Source organism: Tribolium castaneum, chromosome 2 (assembly GCF_031307605.1).
Source record: "Tribolium castaneum strain GA2 chromosome 2, icTriCast1.1, whole genome shotgun sequence".
Lineage (NCBI taxonomy): Eukaryota > Metazoa > Arthropoda > Insecta > Coleoptera > Tenebrionidae > Tribolium > Tribolium castaneum.
In genome coordinates, this window is record NC_087395.1 from 24,951,608 (window position 1) to 24,974,445 (window position 22,838).

Below are 22,838 nucleotides of genomic sequence, written 5' to 3' on the forward strand. Positions count from 1 at the left end.
AGTGAAAATTTTTCATTTTTTAAAACATGACCATCTAAAGTCGATCAAATGACTCAGGATTGCTCAGTAAATCGATTACGAAATATTCCAAAATAAAATCTATATTTCCGAAGATTTCGGGAATTCAGAAATTTTAATTTGATTAAACGATTTCATAATGAGTAGTTTAAGTTAATCAAATAATTCAGATTTGCTCAGTGGTTCAATTTTGGTTTTTTATTAAGTACTCTTAAGCTTTTTATGTCGATAAAATATGAAAAAGTACCTCAGTTTGTTCAAAACTCAAGTTCTAAGTGCTAAATAAATAAAAAAAACAGCATTCTGTGGCTCAACTAATAGAAACTTTAAACGCCTTTTCCATTTTAAATTACTCGAAATAAAATCCCCATTTCTACGAGTTTAACATTCAATGCTTCATGATTTCGAAATGTTTCCGTTTTAAATGAAAAAAACAAAATCCTCACTTCAGAAGGTTAAACAAAGACCAAAAAGTGAAAATTTTTCATTTTTTAAAACATGACCATCTAAAGTTGATCAAATGACACAGGATTGCTCAGTAAATCGATTACGAAATATTCCAAAATAAAATCTATATTTCCGAAGATTTCGGGAATTCAGAAATTTTAATTTGATTAAACGATTTCATAATGAGTAGTTTAAGTTAATCAAATAATTCAGATTTGCTCAGTGGTTCAATTTTGGTTTTTTATTAAGTACTCTTAAGCTTTTTATGTCGATAAAATATAAAAAAGTACCTCAGTTTGTTCAAAACTCAAGTTCTAAGTGCTAAATAAATAAAAAAAATAGCATTCTGTGGCTCAACTAATAGAACCTTTAAACGCCTTTTCCATTTTAAATTACTCGAAATAAAATCCCCATTTCTACGAGTTTAACATTCAACGCTTCATGATTTCGAAATGTTTCCGTTTTACATGAAAAAAACAAAATCCTCACTTCAGAAGGTTAAACAAAGACCAAAAAGTGAAAATTTTTCATTTTTTAAAACATGACCATCTAAAGTCGATCAAATGACTCAGGATTGCTGAGTAAATCGATTACGAAATATTCCAAAACAAAATCCATATTTCCGAAGATTTCGGGAATTCAGAAATTTTAATCCGATTAAACGATTTCATAATGAGTAGTTTAAGTTAATCAAATAATTCAGATTTGCTCAGTGGTTCAATTTTAAACCACACAATTTTTTATTGGTGCTCTGAGCTTTTTATGTCGATGCCAGTCAGTCGATACTCAGTTTGTTCAGAAGTCAGGTTAAAGGTTAAAAGATAACTAGATTCAGTGGCCTAACTTATGATTGATGTAACGCTTCCAAAAAAAATCTCATTTTTAATGACTAGGTTAATTATTTAGGTTTGTACAATGGTTAGGTTTTGGACATTCAAGGCCCAAAGAACTAAAACTGACCTAATTTTTTGCGGTTTGCTCAGTGGTTCAGTGCTGAACTAATAACTTAATGTTAACTCTTAAAGGCTTAGAAGCATTTTGCAGCTCAAAAAAAACTAACTCTGGGGTTAGTTGTACTACATATTTCATGCTTTGAGCATTCTGAGTCGTTCCAATGACTCAGGACTTAGTGATTCGAACTGTTCAAAAGTAATACTTCTGATTTAGACCAAAAATACTTATAGCACTATTTAACCGAATTAGGACGGTTACAAAAACCTCAGTGCAAACAAAACTCACTAACTGACGTTAACTCTGACTCAGTTTTGAAAGCACTGAGCAAAAGACCTCAATGTATCTACACTTGGCAGTGCCAAAGTTCTAAAAAAGTTACTCAAAAGACTTAAACTGACTCAGTGGTTTAACCCTAAAACGGGTTCAAACCTTGCTAACGTATGTTTATTTTGCTCAGAATAACGTAATTAGATCGAGTTATACAAAAAATTAATCGCCTTTAATCCTGATTTAAACCCATAGCGACGATTGTTGCGAGAATTGTTGTTATGGGTTTAAATCAGGATTAGAGGCGATTAATTTTTTCTACGTCGGGCAAAGTAGCACAACAACAACCTTCCTCAGGTTCTGAGAGCCTCGCCGTAATAAAATAGTTGCGGTATTACTTTATTTTTAGAATTTGAATCAAATGTGAAATCAATATACTTCCTACATTTTCTTAGCCTTCTAGATCGGATGATTATCTTAACCTTTAGAATCTTATCGAGAGTTTTTGCGCTCTTTAACCTTTCCCTTAACAATGCCATTTTTCCCTATCTTTGCGCAGTTAAGTCGTATATACCGCCTTCGTTGAAACTGATTGCATTTATCGTTGAAATTGATCAAAACCTTTACTCCGTTTGTGATCAAATAAATAAACAGGCCATAATGGGCCCTTGTTTATGATTTTTATCCACCACCACCAGCACACGTCACGCTCGTAACCCGTCGAATAAATTGATACTTTATCGTCTCGTCTCCACTAAATCGATTCAAAGTGGGCATTTTTCTTCATCACGGCACATTGATTTAAACGTCGTTGGGAGTCGTCCGGGGCCATTTCGTGTAATTTGCGCCAACGACATCACTAATAACCGGAATGAAATGCGCACACCTGATGTGTGTATGTTTTATTTAGAGTTCGGCCGAAGGATAATCGCGTTACGTCGACCGTCGTCCCTCCAATTATCATCTTTTTCGACGACGTCACGATAATTAGCCTCTTTGCCGTTTCAGTTTTTAATTCTTAAATTGGTTCGTGTGCTCGCTCTGCTACGCTCTCGTGGTTTCAAATAACTGCCATTATTTCGCCCGCCGTTCTGTTTGCCTTCTTCTCCCAGGGACCGCGTTTTTTTATTACTACACTTACACAGGACGCTGCTCCACGTCCAGGAGCATGCAGATTCGGCCGTGTGTAAAGCAAGCTTTCTCTCTAATTGAAAAAATCCGAAATAGTCTTAGCACTAAATCAAACGCCGTAAAATACTCGAGTGGGGCGGCGGGCGTTCATTTAATTCGTGTGTGTCGTACGTGGAAAAATTGATGAGTTGGGCGCAACACGTAGCCGCCCCCCGCTCTCATAAACCGTCCGTTCGATCGAAGATAATCCGGAATTATCCTTTTTGCTCTTTTTATATCGTGTAAAGGTCGCGCGGACGTAATCAGGTGCCATTTCCTTAAGAAAGCGTTTCTTTCGTTTTCTCTTCTTCGCCGGGCTGAATAAAGCGTGCGTAAGTCGAGAGGAATAAAAGGCGCGACTCGAAGATCCACCTCGGATTTCGATCACGCGAAAAAGAAAAACGAAAAACACAAGCATTAGGGGCGTCTTGATCCCCTTATGGTCCGGAGTCGGGAGAGCCGAAAGCTCCGGCTTATGATTGGGTCTGGTCACGGCCGAAAAGCTTTAGATGTTGACGGAAAAATGGACACGGTGAAAAGTTAATTGGAAGGAAAATTCCACAGTTTAATGGGGGATTTAGTTGTGTGTTGACCGGTTCGATAGAAATTCGCATAAATCACGCGAAGACAAATCTGGAGATGTGACCAACCAATCAATCGAGAGTTTACGCCCAGGAAATGGGATGTTTACTAATTTGTTACACTCTGAGATGACATCATCGAACGGATCTCATTTATTTTCGTTCTTTTTTATTCTAGCTGGAAGCTGGGATTTCAATTTCGTTACGAGAATTAGCCAAACCTGTGACTCACCTCTCTCTACATTATTTAATTAGTTGGGATCACTTGTCTAATGCATGTTACACTAGTACAAACGTATTGTTTACAAGAACTTTACAAATACATACATTGGTAAAAGATAGCAAATTACATTTCCCCGTTCGCTTCAAACTCCCGAAATAGATCTCACCTATGCTTCGAGCTCTCTCTCATACAAAGTCGAACCTTAATGAGAAGTCGATAACTTTATTAGAGGTCGTATAGTGTTTGGAAATCATTATTCCTTTCGGGAACGGTTTAAAGTATCGTACAAATAACGAGAATTTTTTTACGGTACGCTTTCAACAAAAAATTCTGCTTCGATAATAATAAAAACCGGAGAAAAACTCAAAACGAGAGTTGCTGAACCAGATTTTGAATTGTTTATTCGGGTCGTATTAGGGTGAATTCGAATTATTTTGCTGTGTTAAACACAATCTAAATTATGAGATGATTTATTCAATCAAAAAACCGAAACAAAAAATATCGTCGAAAATTGCGTCAAGCTACAATCCAGATCTGAATAATGACACAACGAAACCTAAAACATTAAAACCTAGAACATAAAGAATAAAAACCTAAAACTTGAAATGTGGTAGCCTTTCAAAATAAATCAAAGATCAAATAAATTCAAGATACGAAAAAATATTGTTTAATGAAATAAAAAATTACTATTCGCACACAACATTCTATCCTGGAAAAATAATAAAACCTAAAACACCAAGTAGGTTACAGTGGAAGCCCAGATCCCCGATTTTGTAATCGACGTGATTGAAAAATAAATAAGAATAAAAAAAATCTTTTTAAAACCAAACCTAGAAATAGCGATAATCTAATACAGAAACCGTTTCAGGCTGAAAGCATAGGCAAAACCTGTCAAGGGAATTAAGCTAAAATTTAAGAAACTAATTTTCGGCTGGAAATGTGTTCATAAATTAGATTGTTTAAATAAATATTTTAGATAAGAATATAAAAAATAAACAAACTATTCAACCAACAGCAAACGTGAAACACTATTCAAAATAAAATCTATTTATACTCTCATATGGAAGGCATTATCCTGAATCATCCTGAAAGATATCTTTCCTGACGAAGTCTAAATCTTCGTCTTAACCAACGTAATAAAGAGAGATAAAAAATTATATACTAGCTCAGGTTAAAACCTAACCACCTCCTTCAAAGGGAAACCTAGAACGTGTTACTCTAAAAATCACATTCCATAATGGCCAAATATGTCCTTTTATTAGATTACAAGCGAATTTACTGCAAAAAATCAGACCAGAAATGAACAAATTTCGTGGAGTTAGGGATTAGGATTCCAGGTCTGAGCGCTCATTTTAACCCGATTTTCGATTTTAAACTAAAACAGTTTAAGCCGGCCTCTGGCCAAACTTCGACCTTAACTGCCATTTTCGTGCGAAACAAGTCTAAAACTAACGCTTTTTTCGTAAACATTCGCTACACAAGACGCGCAATTCGTGTCGTTCGTGTTTTCTCCCGGAAAACAGCTTTTGTTATTTTGCAATTATTGACTTAGTCTCTACTTCAAAAGCACAGATTGTTATAGAACAAAGTTTGCATTTGAAATTTAATTAAGTGTGTCTCTTTGGATCCATGTTATGAAATTTTTTCGGTGAAAAAAAAATGATGGCCGCAAGTGGATGAAATTTCCGTAAACACAATACATTCCCATCAAGTTAATTAAAACGCGGTTAATTTTGTTTATAGTTCCGCATCACATATGCAATATTATTGTTATATTCTCGAGTATTATTAATGATTTGGATTCGCATTTAAACGCCGGCTTGTTCACCGAACTGAAAATAATATTTAGCGAATTTCGAATTAATTGCTATTTATGAAGTGGCGGCATTAACTGCGAATCCCCTCGCACATATGCGGATCAACCCAAACAGCATCATGGTACATGGTGATCGATTAAAGAACAGCGATTCAAATTAAATGTTGCACCTGTATGATGGTCGGGTGGCACGCAAAGTGGCACCCAACACTCCTAGCTCTCTCTGTGTGCGTTATCGCTTCAAGAGCGCAATTGATCCGATTGCAGGCACAAAGCCTTCCACTCTAATTAACAATCGAGCGGACGAAACGGACTCAAGTTGTTGCACATATCGAAAAAAAATAACTCCTCCCTCCAAAGGGTTCATTAGCGATGTTTTTGTTATTGTTTCGCGTATGTGGGGATCTTGACCGAGGGGGCGGCTCGAAAAGGGGTTAGTCGAGCACCTGTGGCGGCGCGTCCGCCGCCTCACCTGTGCGCGCATCAATACCTGGACGACCTGCGCCTCAACTATCTTTCTAGATTTCTGAATGAAAACGACAATAAAACAAAGTTATCTCGGCTAATGAATCGCATTGTGGCGGCACTGGCACGGTCATCAATCAAAAAACCACCCCCTTTTATTATTTACACGTCCATAAACATCACCCTAACCTATAAAATGATACGTTCAGGTGGGACATTAAGGTCGTAAAGAAAAAATGGAGATAGCTGAGAGCGCGCTTCCTTTACATGATGTAAACGACGAGCCATCTGTCGACGACGACGGGTGGCCGCCCAAATTTGTATAAAACGAAATCGTTAGAGACACGTGCAAGCACATTATGGACTCGATATATCAAAGGTGGAAAAAGCGATTATGGAATGCCCGGCATTGGCCCGATTGTAAACAATGACACTACAGTAATAGAGGCCAGAATTGGGAATTCCCGGCATTTCGCATCGACAATGGCCAACGTCCAATCGAACGGCCACAATTTAGCACAAAATCACTCAATTTGAGAATTTAGTGCACCGAACATATCTTTCTCAAATACGCATTCAACCTTAGAAAAATTGGAGATATTGTTTTGAGCTTAAAAATAAAATCGTGTCCTGACGAAAAATGGTGGATGCGCCGGGCGAAATTTCGAAATTTCTATAATTTGGTATTTTATGTCCACCCGAACTAAAGATCTAGTCACTTGGGTGGCTTTGCGATAACATACCGTCCTGTCGGCCCGCTATTTATAATTTATACAGCGTGCTCAAAAACTGGCGCACCAACTCAATGGTGTGTGGTAGAGAACTGGTTACATATAAAGGTAAAAATAGTAAAAAAATTCTTTGTATTAAAGTTATTGATAAATAACGGATTTTAGATAAATTATATGTGGCAACGTTGTCTAACAGTCATGATCGCAATAGAATTTGAGCAACAATAAAAATAAATTATTTTTGAAACGGATTCCTAGGAAATAATTCCCATTGGTGGCACATCTACATACTGTGATTTTTTTGATGAATTTTAATTTTTTTAAATTAAAAAAACTGCTAAAGCCTGATAGAAAATTTAAAAATATTTATTCGTCGTTTTGTTACGGAACGATTATCTGGTATGAAACATAAAAACATAAAAAAATATTGAAAACTAAAGAAGTTAACACAATAAGTTTGTAGCTCCAGATTTTTTAAAATATAACTTTAGGAATTTTTTCAACATTTTTCCCGTAATCTGCACTTGCTTCTCAATAACGTACCACTGTGTTGGTGCGCCAGTTTTTGAGCACCCTGTATAATATTTATAATAGATAATACAAGTATTATACAAAGATTTTTTTCTTAATTTGAAGTTAATTATACTCCGATTTTTGTAATTTTATACTTTTGACAATTTTTGATTTAAATTTTTCAAAATCATGTTGAGATCAATCTCATTTAATTTAGGTCCGAAAACTATAAGTGAGCACTTTTCAACATTTAGTTTTAAACTGAGTCTAGATGAATAACTTAGAATAACGAAGTTTAGACGAAATTCTTGTAAAACAAATTAGTCTCGAGCTAAACAAAGACAAGATTTTAGGTAAATTTAAAAAAACAAAAATCGTATTTACCTCAAAAAGAATCGAAAAAGGCTAAAATAACACAAATTCTGGTAAAATTAGGTGAATTTTTGGTTTGTTTTTAACAAAATATTGCGAAATTTTGCGTTTCTGACTGTAAGACGTCTTCAAAAAATGAGCAAAAGTAAGGTAATTTTGGATTTCAATTGGAGATATCGTTTCGAGCTGAAAAAGTGAAATCGCGCCTGGTGGTAAAAATGGTGGATGCGCCGGGCGAGTCCAATCACACTCGCCCACGTGTTGAAAATAGCCGGCCCATTACGTTGGGAATGTTTTCGGGTAATAAATTTCGAATGGTTCAAGTTCTCGTTCCCTGCGGCCTTTTTTTTTCTATAAATTGATATTTTATGGCCACCGGAACTAAAGATCTAGTTACTTGGGTGGATTTGCGATAATATACCGTCCTGTCGGCCGGCCAGATGGATGTCCACACTGGCGCACAAATTGATTTTGCCTTGTTTAGATTTATCGCCTTTATTGAGATAAATTCTTGGCTTTTTTTTCTTTCTTCGCGCCACACAACACTCGTGGGTTATATTTATTTCAAAAACATGCTTTATAGCGCACCGTAAGTATAAAATACGCAAGTGGTTTAAAATTTAACCGGTTTTATGCCGGCATTCATCACTTAGGTAAACAATCATTGATTCTCGAGTCATATTTCTAAAAAGAGGGCCGAGTCCGCCGAATCCCCACAAGACACCGCCGACTGGCGCGGTTGCGAGTTCGTTAAGACCAGTTGGGATTTCAAATTACGGACAATTTAGTGCACGGTGCCTTATGCGTCCGAAGAGGCCGATAGCTCAGTGGGTTATGGCGGCTTCGAACGCTTGAAAACACACGAACGATTAAAATGATACCAAGGAAAAAATTATTCGCTGGAGAAACGAAACGATTTATCAAAATTAATTAAGTTCGCCTCGTTCCGCGCACTATTAGCGACTCCTTAAACAGTCAAGATAGACACAACTCTGTGTAAATACCTTTCAATTACTCGCACAAACTTTGCACAAATAAATTAACCCAAGACGGGAGACTGCACGCACACTGCGACGATGGAATTTATCAATTTGCAAGGACATGCCCACGTTTCGCCCCACACTAAACAACCAACACCAAAAATACATCTTTAATTATCTATCAAAGGATATAATGAAATTTCTAAATAATATTAACAGAAAATTAGATGTGTCCTGAATACTATTAAAAAAATGTAAAAAATAATACAAAATGACAACAAAATAGTAAAAGATTAATTACTGAATAATAAAATTTTTAATTTTATTTGGTTTTTAAATAAGTTTACTGGCTTTGGCTTCAAAACAAAAGTTTGCAAAATAATTGCGTTTCCGACTGTAAGACGTCTTCAGAAAAAACAAAAATATGGTAATTTGGTGAATTTTGGACTCTTCTAGCAAAATTCCGACAAAAAAACTAATAAATCTAGCACTAAAATCTGCTTAAATGCTCAAGAAAGGCAGAAATAATATTACGTTTGATCGAAATTTATTATTGGAAACAAATTTTGTACAATAAATAAATCTCCAGTTGAAATAATCAAAATTACACTTACCTTTAAGAAAATTGTTCAAAAAAATTTGGTTTTTACCTTAAAAACATTTCAAGAACGCAAAATCAAACACAATTTTCAGTTTGTTTTTGACCAAATTCCGAGAAGTTATTTATTTGTCTCGTATGTGAAAACGGTAAACTGTATCAAATCTTTTTTGTGACTTATTTTTGAAGAAATTTTGCTAGAACGATCTAAATCTAGTGAAACAGGTCGCTTTGGCAAACGCATTAAATCGCGCAAAATAAACTAAAATAATATCAAAATTCGTAATTTTTCAGGCTGTGTTAGCAAAATAATTCAGTTTTTAGCATATTTCGGTTATTTTTCAGCTCACTTTGCTAAACTACTGCATGTGGAAAGTATATAAAAGGTACAATCAGGGTCCAAAGACAGAGCCTTGGGGTAACTCTTCCACGGAAAAAAGAATTTTAGGCAGTTTTTCTCAAAATCCACAAAGCCTTCGAACAGTCGAGTAATATCAATGCAGTATTTAAGCCACTATCAGTTTCTGATTGTCTTATCCAAAATATTAGTTAGAGAAGCATTTGTACTGAAACCTTTTCTAAACCCCGATTGTGAAAAAGAAAGAATGTTATGCAAATTTACTAAAGTATTGTGTTTGAAAATTAATTTTTCTAATACTTTAGATATAGGCCTGAGGTCACTGCAGTTTTGTGGTTCACTTATTTTTGGTTTTCACTAGAACGGTTTTTCAAAATTCTAGAAATAGTATCAATAAAAGGGCTAAAGAAGCATTAGTATCTTTGCGTTTATTCCATCAGAACTTGTCGCATTCGATATCAAACTGATCCGCAATTCCGCTAAGAATAAATAAATTGTGAAAAGTATGCAATTAATTATCCCACAGGACTATTTGAGGCAGTTTTGATTTATTGAATCAGAAGGCAAAATTTTGGCCACAAATAATGTTATGGTCGGCTTTAAATGAAATTTTCGCCCATTAAACGAGGAAATGATTGATTAATAAGCATTAACGTCTCGAATCAGTGCCTCACATCACATATCATATCAATTGTTGCAATTTTCGCAGCGTCAGAGCTCCGGTGGCGGCCCGCAATTGCGATGCAAAACCACCACCACACAGCATTGGGCGCTTTGGCGCCTAAAAAATCGGCACGTGTCCGCCGAAATTCGCATCCCCGCTGACCCTTGCATAGGTAATTACGTTAGACGACGGTCCGTTTGTCTGATGTGCGGTCGGGTGTGTGCTCTGTCGGTGACAGATCGTCGGGTCTGTCGCGTTTGCCTCCCTAATTGACGGATGGCTCCCACGAGGAGGTGGAGGTCTGCCTCTGGAAAAAACGGCGACTTCCCCTCGCCCGAAATCCGGGCCTGTAACCTTTAGCTCTCGCAGAGAGCAAACTTCGGCAACTTGGCTACGGGCGCTTTTATAATCTTACCACGCGACCGACTCCAGTTATAATTACGGCCCAAAGTATTAATCATATCAAGTACTTATCAAATTTCGTAATGAATCTATCGGAAAATGGATTAGTTAACAACGGCGGTTACCCGATATTTTCTTCCGCAGACTTGGGCACGCTGCAGCTGCTGTGTTTCTTTCAAAGGCAACGACGAAACAAGACAAATAATAGGCGAAGTAATTATGCATTGAAATTAGGAAACAACCGAAGCGGACACGAACACAAGACTCGAGAGAAGAACAACACGACTAAGAGGAGATAATTGCGAGTCTTATCCGATTTTATTGTTGGGGAAATTTAAACTTGAGCGCGGGACGGTTTCATTTGCGATATAGATACATCAAACAATTCATAACGAGGGATTGACGGACCAATTCCGAAAGAAAAAAATTCCAATTTCAACGATACGGGTTTAATTAGTTCCGCGATATTGACGCCAACTCTACAAACTCACGAGTTTTACCGGGTTTTTTTCGTGCAATTAGTTACCGCATAGCTTCATTTTTAACGAATCATTTTTTACAAAAAGTTCAGTCTTTGGAATATTCAGTTTCAAAACAACCAAAAACGAGGTGCGGGCAGATTGTAGCAATTTTATAAAATTACATGGAAATCTACATGTAAAATATTAGGGATCGCCACCAAAAACCAATCTGATAGTTTCCACTACTTCTCAAAGAAATCCACAACAATCAAAACGATCATGGTCCACATTAGCAATACAGGGAAATCTCCCTTAACGGACACTTCCGAATAACAGACACCTCTTCACAACGGACACTTTTGTAGGAAAGTAACAGAACCTATATTAAAATTTCCACCTCCCATTAGCGGACACCTCTCCACAACGGACAATCAAAAGTTTCCCATCGGAGTTTCCATTGACATAATAAAAAATGTGGTCATTTTCGACCAAATTTGGTAATTTTTCGTTCTAGCTTTATAAAGGCAAGGAGAAAAAAACTTGACTTGCTCTAAAAACGTGTTTGCATCTTCAAGCCTTGCAAAAAATGTCATTTTTGAAATAATTCAGTGATTTATTGGCTTATTTAAAAAATAAAAATAATTGACTTTTTGCTGAATAAACTCATAGAAAATATGAATTTTTGGTCATTTTCGACCAAATTTGGCGATTTTTTCGAAATAGTTTCATAAAATCAAAGAAAAAAACTTGATTTTTGGTCGAAAGACATGTTTAAATCCTCAGAACTTGCAAAAATAATGTAATTTTTGACCTAATTTGGTGATTTTTTTCCCTTCTAGTCTAATAAAAACAAGAAAAAAGTTGACTTTTGGTCTAAAAACGAGTTAGGTCCTCAGAACCTGCCATTTTTGACATTATTCTGCGATCTATTGGCATACTTTTTAAGAAATTTTGCGCAATAATTGAGTTTTTGCTGAATAAGCGCTTAGAAAAGGTAAATTTTTGGTCATTTTCGACCAAATTTGATGAATTTTTTCGAACTAGTTTCATAAAATTAAAGAAAAAGAACTTGATTTTTGTTCTAAAAACGTGTTTAAATCCTCAAAACTTGCAAAAAAATTGGCATTTTTGACAATTGTTAAAAATTCGGTCTTCAAAATTTTGAAAAAATAGAGAGAACATCCTGGAACTGGACGAAGAAGTTTTTAATAAAGAGCAAGATGAATTTCCTCGGCAAAAAAATGTCCTATTTATTTTGTCCACAATTTATTGTAGATTCTGATAATTTATGCTTTTGCCGAAAAAACGCATTACAAGTTTTGAAAATTTGGAATTTGGTTTCCAAACACCGATTACGGCGAACTATTAGAGTACGAGAAAAAAATTTGAAATAATTTGGACAATCTCGTCAAAATCATGAGCGAAAATTGAATTACTTTGACTTACCTGTATATTTTTTAAATATCTCGAGAAGAATAACAAAAAATTCCGCATTATAGAAAATGTAGGTTTAAGATATTTTAATAGTAATTCTCTTGAACTAGTGGTCCCAAGACAATGCAATTTTTTTCAGGAAATAGATAAATAGATGAGCATTCTTTTAACGGCTTTATGGCTAATAATACCATTTTTTATGGCACGATATTTAAAAAATTAGTTGATTCAAACCGTTTTGTGCTAGGACTTTTATTTTTCGAGTTATGAATTTGTTTCGTAAAAAACTAAAAATGCCTCTGTAGCCGGAACCCTTACCCGGAGCGAGTTCTGGTTTTCACCATTCGACAGATAATTATTAGAATTTTGTAGGAATTGGTAAAAGTTGTCTATTCTTGGCAGCGCTGATTTTAGGCAGAACTTATAAACTCACCTTAATTCCGATGTGAATCGGATAGTCCGGCTGGCTGTTGATGGTGGGAAGCGTCTGAATGACCGGGACGATGGGAAGCGGACAGGACATCATACTGTCAGCCTGCAACAAACCCATCAATTAGCCCAGAACACAAATCGGGGCGAAACCGCCCCTTGGGGTAAAAACGCATCATTAAACATCCGCGGAAACAATCGGATGAGTTCATTAAATTGTGTAACAGCGACCATCAGCGAAATCCCCGTTTCGATTCACCCCTTTTTACGAGCGTAATCAACGCGCCCTGCATTTTTTCCACGATAATTTGTTTTCTGTTTATTTACCTGTACGGCCTTTTCAAACATGCAGCATTCAAGTAACATAATGAAAAATAAATTAAAAAAAAGGTTGGAAAAATCCTTGTCAGGAGCAACGGAGCGCTTTAATATGTAAAAAGCACTTTACGAGCGGAATAATAAGCTCTTTTTTCCTGCGCGTGCTGTAATCGCGTTAAACTTTTATCACATTTATGTGGCAAATAGTCGAAGACGGCCCCGGAAATACACAGTATGAAATTTAATTATCGGGTTAATCAAACCGGATTACCATAAATTCCGGATAAAGTGGCAGGATTTTGTATTTTTCATGTCGCAACAGGTGTTCCTCGGCCAGCTACGACTTCCTGCTGCAACAGATGTTTCCCCGATTCCTGCCAAGAACCCGGAGACTCCCTTAATAACATTAAAAATAAGAGGCGTCCGTCGAAAAGCGACTTTTAAATTGCGAAACTTTTCATATTTCAATTTCGAGACGACATCATCAGTCTGCGAATATTGTTGTGCTTTCCTGATAAAACTTAATAATTTCGTTCCGGAATGGACGGCTCAAGCGGCGCTACTTGATGACGAGAGATAAACCGTCGCAGAAAAATTCATTTCCCCCAATTGTTTCACTTGTTTAATGCAATTCCAACTTTGACGAGCATTTGCATATTTATGACGCACTTTTTCAACCGTTTCTGCGCCGAGATAATTAGCACCGTTTGGCGATCGCACAATAATAACGCGTTAAATCGCCACACGGAGAAAATCGCGCCTGGAACGCGTCCAAACCGGGCTAATTGCCGCCGTACATCACCAGAAACTCCCACCTCTTAATCATTTGATTTTAAGCCGATCGATCGGAAAGAAAGCCACCTAATGAGGCCAGGAACACGCATCCCGGAAGCAATGCCACGAACACGACTCTCTTTGTTGCTTTGTTGCACCTCAGAAAGAAAGCCAGCCGGGCCATTTGCTAACGAGGCCCGGCCGGAACGCCAACGAAAATCAAAGATTGAAGAAAGGTGACAGGACAGCCGGAAAATTGCGCTTATCCCGTCCAAGTACGCCGCCCGCCACCGCCTGTTGCTCCCTTTTTATCAAAACGGAGCATCGTATTACATACTAAAACATTTCTGCATAAAACATGTTTTACTCGGGGCATTGAACAGAAATAGCGCAACGTTACATTAATTCAAAATGCAACGCTGCATATTACTCGCTGGCACGATATACCGGACTGAATTGCAGGTGAATAAATGATTCGCTGCGATTGCCAAAAACAAGGCGAAAAAATTTCACAACATGGATTTGGATGATACAAATCGGCTTGTGCACTTGTCTTCTCTAATTAGTCGACGGGCGAAAAAATTTTAAGCCGAGGACATGGCGAGCCAAAACCAATTTGCTTCTGATGTGGCTGCTGCCGCAAAAACAGACAAAAAGCTTAAACTGGCAAGAATTATAATTAAACGGCGGATTTCTAAACCGCAACGTGCTTAAGAATCCGTTGAAAACCGATGGAAATTAGAAAAACTAAAAAACTGAAACAAAAACTACGCAAAAAACTGTCAAAGGCCCAATTTCTGGTACTTTACGTACTTTTACCTTTTGCCGCATTATTTTCTTATTTCTGTCAGTTTTATGCTCCGCTTTACGTTTATACGTCTATGTGTTCTCTCAATCTCTTATTTTTGTTCTCGTGTTGTTTCACTTACCTTTTCTACACTTTTTTTCATAGAAAAATTGTTACCCTGATCCGGGTTCGAACCCGCGACCCCCCCGTCGTAAGTGGCGCTTATACCACTGGGCCACCAGGGCCCCAAGTACTGACCGGCTTTTGCAGATATTTTAACACAAACTTTTTAAATAAATCAACATTACAAACTCTATAATTGCAATAATTCGCCTAAAACGCAAATACTTTCAGTTCAAAACTCGGCGAATTAGCTCGAGAAAACATTTTCTTCCACGTTTTTTCAATTTAATACTCTAATTTTTCACCAAATTTCATCAAAAGATACCGGGTGTATAAGTTGTTTCTACAATTTTATAATTGTTTTTAACTTTTTTGTGACTTTCAGCACGATTTTGACCGAAAATGGACACAATTTTTTCAAAAATCACCAAATTTGTGTATTTTCTAGTCAAAAATAGTGGACGTGCGCACATCCTACTGGATTCGCAGTGGCCATGATTTTTATTAACAATGTTTTTTGGGACTTTACTAAACAAACTCAGTTAACTAAAATTTTTAGAGATAAATTAAATATTTTTGTTTAATTTTTTTATTATTTAAGAAGTAAGTCATCTAAGGATTCAACGCTAAAGTTTGAAGTTATGTTTCACCTTTACGTTTATTTCTTTTTCTCTCAAAACAAAAGGTATTTTCTCTTTATTAGGATCTGCTCTTACGTTTACAATTTGGCGCCTTTACGTACTTTTACCTTTTGCCGCATCATTTTCTTATTTCTGTCTGTTTTATGCTCCGCTTTACGTTTATACGTCTATGTGTTCTCTCAATCTCCTATTTTTGCTTACTTGTTGTTTCACTTACCTTTTCTACACTTTTTTTCATAGAAAAATTGTTGCCCTGATCCGGGTTCGAACCCGCGACCCCCCCGTCGTAAGTGGCGCTTATACCACTGGGCCATCAGGGCCCCAAGTACTGACCGGCTTTTGCAGATATTTTAACACAAATTTTTTAAATAAATAAACATTACAAACTATATAATTGCAATAATTCACCTAAAACGAAAATACATTCAGTTCAAAAGTCGGCGAATTAGCGCGAGGAAACATTTTCCTCCACTTTTTTTCAATTAAATTCTCTAATTTTTCACCAAAATTCATCAAAAGATACCGGGTGTATAAGCTGTTTCTACGATTTTATAATTGTTTTTACCTTTTTTGTCACTTTCAGCACGTTTTTGACCGAAAATGGACACAATTTCTCCAAAAATCACCAAATTTGTGTATTTTCTAGTCAAAAATAGTGAACGTGCGCAAATCCTACTGGATTCGCAGTGGCCATGATTTTTATTAAGAATAGTTTTCGGGACTTTACTAAACAAACTCAGTTAACTAAAAATTTTTAGAGATAAATTAAATATTTCCGTTTAATTTTTTTTATAATTTAAGTAGTCATCTAAGGATTCAACGCTAAAGTTTGAAGTTATGTTTCACCTTTACGTTCATCTTTTTTTCTCTCAAAACAAAAAGTATTTTCTCTTTATTATAATGTGCTCTTACGTTTACAATTTGGCGCCTTTACGTACTTTTACCTTTTGCGACATTACTTTCTTATTCTGTCTGTTTTATGCTCCGCTTTACGTTTATACGTCTATGTGTTCTCTCAATCTCCTATTTTTGCTTACTTGTTGTTTCACTTACCTTTTCTACACTTTTTTTCATAGAAAAATTGTTACCCTGATCCGGGTTCGAACCCGCGACCTCCCCCGTCGTAAGTGGCGCTTATACCACTGGGCCACCAGGGCCCCAAGTACTGACCGGCTTTTGCATATATTTTAACACAAACTTTTTAAATAATATTTTAACTGATGTTTAAATTAAAAACGCAAGACGCTTGAAAGAGAATTGATAGAAAAAAAGGGGTCAAATTTTTCTTTTACATGAGGAAACGAAAACGTGTTATTTTTTAACCAGGAGTGGAATTACCGTCGTCACGGCGTGAAAAGTTGGTGTGGCGATCCAACAGGTACGGAACAAATGGCGGTGTTTCCGTTTCAGCTCACGTCAGTTCCTTCCACTAATCTCTTTCTGATTGCCTAACTTTGACATATATATTAGAGTCGGTCGCGATCCGATTTCTCTCCCCCGCCTTGATAAATAAATCTCCGATGGTTCGAAGCGCGTTGCGGGGGTGAAGAAAAATAAGAGGCCGTCGTCGAGAGGGCCACTTGTAAGTCGTGCTCGAAGTGGCCGCTGAATTATGGCCGTGTCCCCCTGTTTCCGGCGCAATTAACGAAAGCCCTCCATTCCGGGGCACTCCGGTCGCACTTAGACCGGATTTAGTACAGCGCGTTACTTTGCAAGAGGCGCGGAAACAACGAACCGTGACATCTGGAGTACGCTGAGTGTGACGCTACGAAGAAAATACGCCGTTGCGGACCGCTGATTCAAGCAGAGATTATCTCTCTAATCGGCGGCGGCGGCTGGGAAACGCGAATTTCTAACGATTTACTGACAACTGCACGACGATTGATCAATCAGTGTAATGAGGGAGAAGGAAATTGGACGATTGACCGCGACATGACGCCCGATCGGCCAACAAACCGAATTAAACAATTTTTTCTATTAAAAAACCGCCACTGATTTGATCGAATGTATTGTCGTGCCAAAGATAAAAAGCTTTACGCTGTCAACAAAAGTTGTATATCTGAAGCGAATGCATGACATGGAGTAATCGGACAGCGTTTCTCAAATTGCGAAAATTTTCGGAAAGTCAACGGTGGGCCCAGTGCCAGAAAACCCGGCAAATGACTCGACTTGTGTTATTTTTTGCCGGGTTATGATTAGTGAGTGGCTAAATAGTTGATTGATGATTCAATTATGAAGCGCGAGTTGAATTATTTTTTCAAACCGTCTCGGACTAATTTATTAAAACGTAAGACTCTAGTTGGGCTGCTAACGACGAACACAGATAAGCAACGTTAATGTTTATACTCATCATAAATTTATCAGATTTAATTACATTTAATAGAGACTGAAGCCGTTAGAGCTGAATAATGTATTAAACACAGCTAAGGCGCATAATGAGCGGGGGCAGAATTTTCACACACTTTGTACCAATAGGGCGAATTAATTGTTCCGCGCAAAGGTTTCTTTCCCGATTTCGGAGGGCAAACAATGCCAACTCCCCAAGTCCCTATCTAAATGAAACCCTTGGTAACAATCCCATCTTTGACCCCGTTTTTCCCTCGCCGGTAACAAAAGATGTCGAAACCATCTGCGAAACACGAAAGAAATTACGTTTGCTTAGTTTAAACGCCGGTTATTTTGTCGTCAAAGAGAGCAGAAAGCTTGGAAAAAATCTACATACACACGGCGGCGACGCCGTGTCTTTGTCGGGCACTTAATTAACTATCGTAATTAACTCTTTACCGATAGAGAAAAAAATAGCGCCGTCATTACGATACGGATGCGGCGTCGGTATCGCCGCGGCGCAGTTTCCGAATTCACCATTAATAAAGTGAGGCGGGAGGTATCTTAATTAAATCAAAACAATATGGCTACGTGAAACCGAAATTAATTTAGAGAGCGATTGCGTCCTTCTGTTGGAGTAAGAAGGGATCCGAGTCCGGGCTCCGCTCCCGGAGCGCAGGTAAACGGGATCGGTATGTAATGTAGACAGTTATGTAATTCGAATGGCAACGATACGGCGGGAATCCATCAAGCGACCGGATTCCCGGACGACTCGACGAGATCCTTCGACAAACACAAACAACTCGGGCAAGTTTTACGACAAAAGCGCAGCGGTGTTATCACACAATGGCGAAAATCACAGATAGGGGCCGAACGGCGTTATACAGGGCGGGACCGACACATTTGCGAGTAAAATTGGTTTTTTACAACTGAAGAATCACAAAAAATTAACACCAAGTATTGTCGATTCCGGGAGGTTTTGGTCACGGAATTTTAGCATTTTTCTCATCAAAAATTCCACAGAATTATAGAAGACTAAAAATTCTAAAATTTTAATAATATAATTCGTCCAACCGCGAGCATATCTTAAAAAAAGCTCCACAATAAAACTCAGAAAATTGAGAAATCAAAAGCCGACAAAGTTAATCAAAAATTCTTAAACAAAATATTATGTCCAAGACCAAAATCTCGCAAATCTTTATACATTTCGTCAAATCTCTCATTTTTTATCAAATCTATATAAAATGAAGTTTCTAGGATTGAACAATTTAAAAGTCTATAAAATTCGTCACATTTCACCAGAATCTGGTAGTTTCTTAAAACAAAGCTTTATAATAACAAATAGAAACATCGTCATTGCATTCCCTTTTAGGCAGTTTTATGCAAGAAAACACAGATGAAAGACATTTAAATGACAGCATTTCCAGGTGCTCAATTAACTAAAAAAAACTGCTTGGACCAAGAATTTTCTTGAATTATTTTACATTATAATTATATCAGTTAAAAAAGTTGTGATTTTTCAAACAAATATACAGCGTGCTCAAAAACTGGCGCACCAACTCAGTGGTGTGTGGTAGAGAAGTGGTTACATATAATGGTAAAATTAGTAAAAAAATTCTTTGTATTAAAGTTATTGATAAATAACTAATTTTAGGTAAATGATATGTGGCAACGTTGTGTAACAGTCATGATCGCAATAGAATTTGAGCAACAATAAAAATAAATTATTTTTGAAACGGTTTCCAAGGAAATAATTACCAGTGTTGGCACATCTACACATTGTGATTTTTTGATGAATTTTAATTTTTGTAAATTAAAAAAAACTGCTAAAATCTGATAGTAAATTTTAAAATAATTATTCATCGTTTTGTTACGGAACGATTACCTGGTATGAAACATAAGAATATAAAAAAATAATGAAAACTAAAGAAGTTAACACAATAAGCTCCAGATTTTTTAAAATATAACTTCAAGAATTTTTGCATTATTTTTCCCGTAATCTGAACTTGCTTCTCAATAACGTACCACTGAGTTGGTGCGCCAGTTTTTGAGCACCCTGTATTGAAGTTCAGTTTTAATCTCATCTAATAAATCTGCTAACTATCGGACTAATTATCCAGCAGAATATTAAAAAAAGTTAATATTATTGAGTAAACTGTATGTTTTTGATCAAGACGATTCGCGAACAAAACTATGACCCTTAGTTAGAAAAATGTAGAATTGTAATTCATTTGAAAAATAAACGGTAAATAAATTCATATAAAGTTTTTTATTTGGTTTAAACAGCTGTGTCAGTACTCAGTAAGACTTTTTATATGTAGATATTAATTTTCAAGCTCTTATTTTTTTATCTTTATACCTTGATTATTGTCTTTTATTTCTGACAAAAGTACAATTTTGCAAATTATTTTTAATTTTACTGTGTAAAAATTGTACTAAAACCTCGGTAATCAAGTAACAATTAAAAATATTTCGTAATTTTGGCATTTGTCAGCTGTGGCACCTGAGGTAGCAAGTTTTTTTAATTCGTTCCCTTTACCTTGGTCGAACCTAACTGCAAAATATCTTCAAAAGATATCTTGCATTTCACTTATTTTTAAATCGGGTCAGGTCAGGTCAGGTCAGGTAATCACAAAGAGTTCAAATTTTCGAAAATTAAAACACAAAAAATAATAAAAGTTTTGGAAAAATAAAAAATTGAGCCCTACATAACAGAGTCACTGTGTGGCTCTCATTCTTGTGGACTCGTGTGCAATAACTCAACGCCTCCGTGCTTATGCAACACACGCGTTCCACGTCCGCCTTCGCATCGACGGAAGATTCCTAGGTCATCGTCAAAAAGTAAAAGTACCACAACAAAACCAGAAACACAACAACGAATCCTTCAGAGCGTCAGGCATGCAGACGAGGCCGCCATGGTCACCGGATAGGGGGACAGCGGCAGAACCGGATCACGTGAACCAACAACCAAGTTCAGGTGCAAACCTTGAACCTGGGCTCCGAGATGGTTAAGCCACGTTTACGCGCACGAAACCAACGTGGGAGGGTTGGCTTAGCTTCCGGTAGGTGTAAGTGGACCTGAATGGATAATTGCGTGGGTCACGTCAGAGTTTACGACTCCGGAAATGGTACACACACGAGAGTTTACCGTTCGGCTTTCTTCTTTGGTCGCATGTGTGTGGTCAACGATCAAACGAAATCCTTTTCTCCAGTCGTTCTAATTGAAAATAAATAGTTGAGGCTTTGTTTATCCCCCTTTTACGCACCGGCGATAAAAAACCGATAAAAATCGCAGAAATAAATGATTGTGTTGGCTCGGCGTATCGTGGACCGACTTCATAAACTGTTTATTTACGACCATAAACATTTACTTTGCCGGCAAAAATTGCTTCATAATCGAAACGCCTTTGGTGCATCGACGGCGTAAAAATAACCCCATTTCCTCCGACTCGTTACCACCTCGAGAGATTTATTCACGAGTGAAAGGAGCGAAGAGAAAAAATTGAAAATGTGGGTACTCGACGAGAAATCAATCATATTTCACTGCGAAATCTCCACACGAGGATTAAATTACGGAGTGGGTCCTTTGAAAGCATTGATGTCACATATCCCGGCATAAACTCTTTGCCTGGTGATGGTAATAAGAAAAGTCCAGGACTCGCCCGCCGAGACCAAACAATAAATTCATTTACGAATTCATTGAATGCAAACAAGCGACATTGATCATTCACTCGGCCATAATCGGATCATATTGATTGAATAACCCGGAATAATTAATTTCGCCAAACGAGCCACCATTTTGTCAACACATGCATCACGCCGGAAAATCCCGGAAGAATTCATAGATACGTCCGAAACTGACGGCAAATCTAATATTTAGCTTTCCTCCACCGGATGAAATATGTTTGCCGGAAAATATACGGTGTTTACACAGACGACGATCGCGTTCCGGGCATTACTTCCCCTCGAAGCCTTTATTATCCGAAATAAAGACGAAACGGTGACGTCACACGACACCGACTGCATAAATTCAAGACGTTCCGTGACCGAACGAACGAGCGAGCGATTCCGCATTCAACTGGTGTCGTCCCTGATTCACTCAACGACGAAATGACAACGTTCAAAATTATTTTCGATTCAAACACTACTAGATACTCGAGAAGCAGTAACTAATCCAATGCATTTTTCATAGCCCGTAAAGCGTAAATATACGAAACACGGACGACATATCAAAAATGGCAAATACTTTCAACGGCCGGAAACGAAAACAGCTCACCGTAATAATTCATCTTTTTCATTTTAAAAGATTCCGATACGATAACGTCGATCCGGGAGCGATAAAAGCCAAGATATGGACGACTTCCGGATCTTACGACCGGAAAACAAGCGACGCGAGCAGACTTGTTGCCCCTTCGAAGTCGCTGAATCGGAGAAAGGAACCGGAAAAGGCTTAAATTATTGCGTTTGCAAAATATACCTTTAATACGAAAAGCCACATTACAATCATTAAGTTATCATCACAAAGGATAAAAAAAAATACAAAAATTCAACCAAAAAAAATTAGTTAGGACTGACAAATTCCCAATACTTCGATCTGAAACAGCTAACTGAAAATTAAATTAAATTAAAAAAAAATTAATAATAAACACGGAAAAAAACACAAGATAAAAAAAAACCTAAAATGAAAATCCTTCAAATAAGCAGAAACACCATTAAGAGAAAATAAACCAGATAAAACCTGAAACTAAAATCGAGTGATGACTGGGACGCGAAAAAACGAAAGTTAGTACTAACCAAATTCCAAGTGAAATGCATAACAAAAAAACTCGTCATAACAAACAAATACAACCTAAAACAGTCTGAAACAATGGAGTGGCGTAAACTTGTAGGAAGAAACCAAGTAATAAAGCCTAAATTAATAACTCAAATCTAAGCAAAATTTAAAAAAATTAAGCCTAAAACACTAAACCTAGAACAAAAATAAAAC

General features: G+C 36.9%; 1 protein-coding gene across 5 annotated transcripts in view; it reads right to left on the reverse strand.

Annotated features, from left to right (window-relative positions):
* heph (hephaestus) overlaps positions 1 to 22,838 on the reverse strand; it is a 109,300-nt gene that overhangs the window by 42,972 nt on the left and 43,490 nt on the right. For all 5 annotated transcript variants that reach the window (XM_008200143.3, XM_008200140.3, XM_015983714.2 and 2 more), the window contains one exon: positions 12,888 to 12,989. In XM_008200143.3, the coding sequence (XP_008198365.1) occupies positions 12,888 to 12,980 (93 nt within the window). In that variant the 5' untranslated portion in view covers positions 12,981 to 12,989. The remainder of the gene's footprint in view (positions 1 to 12,887; positions 12,990 to 22,838) is intronic.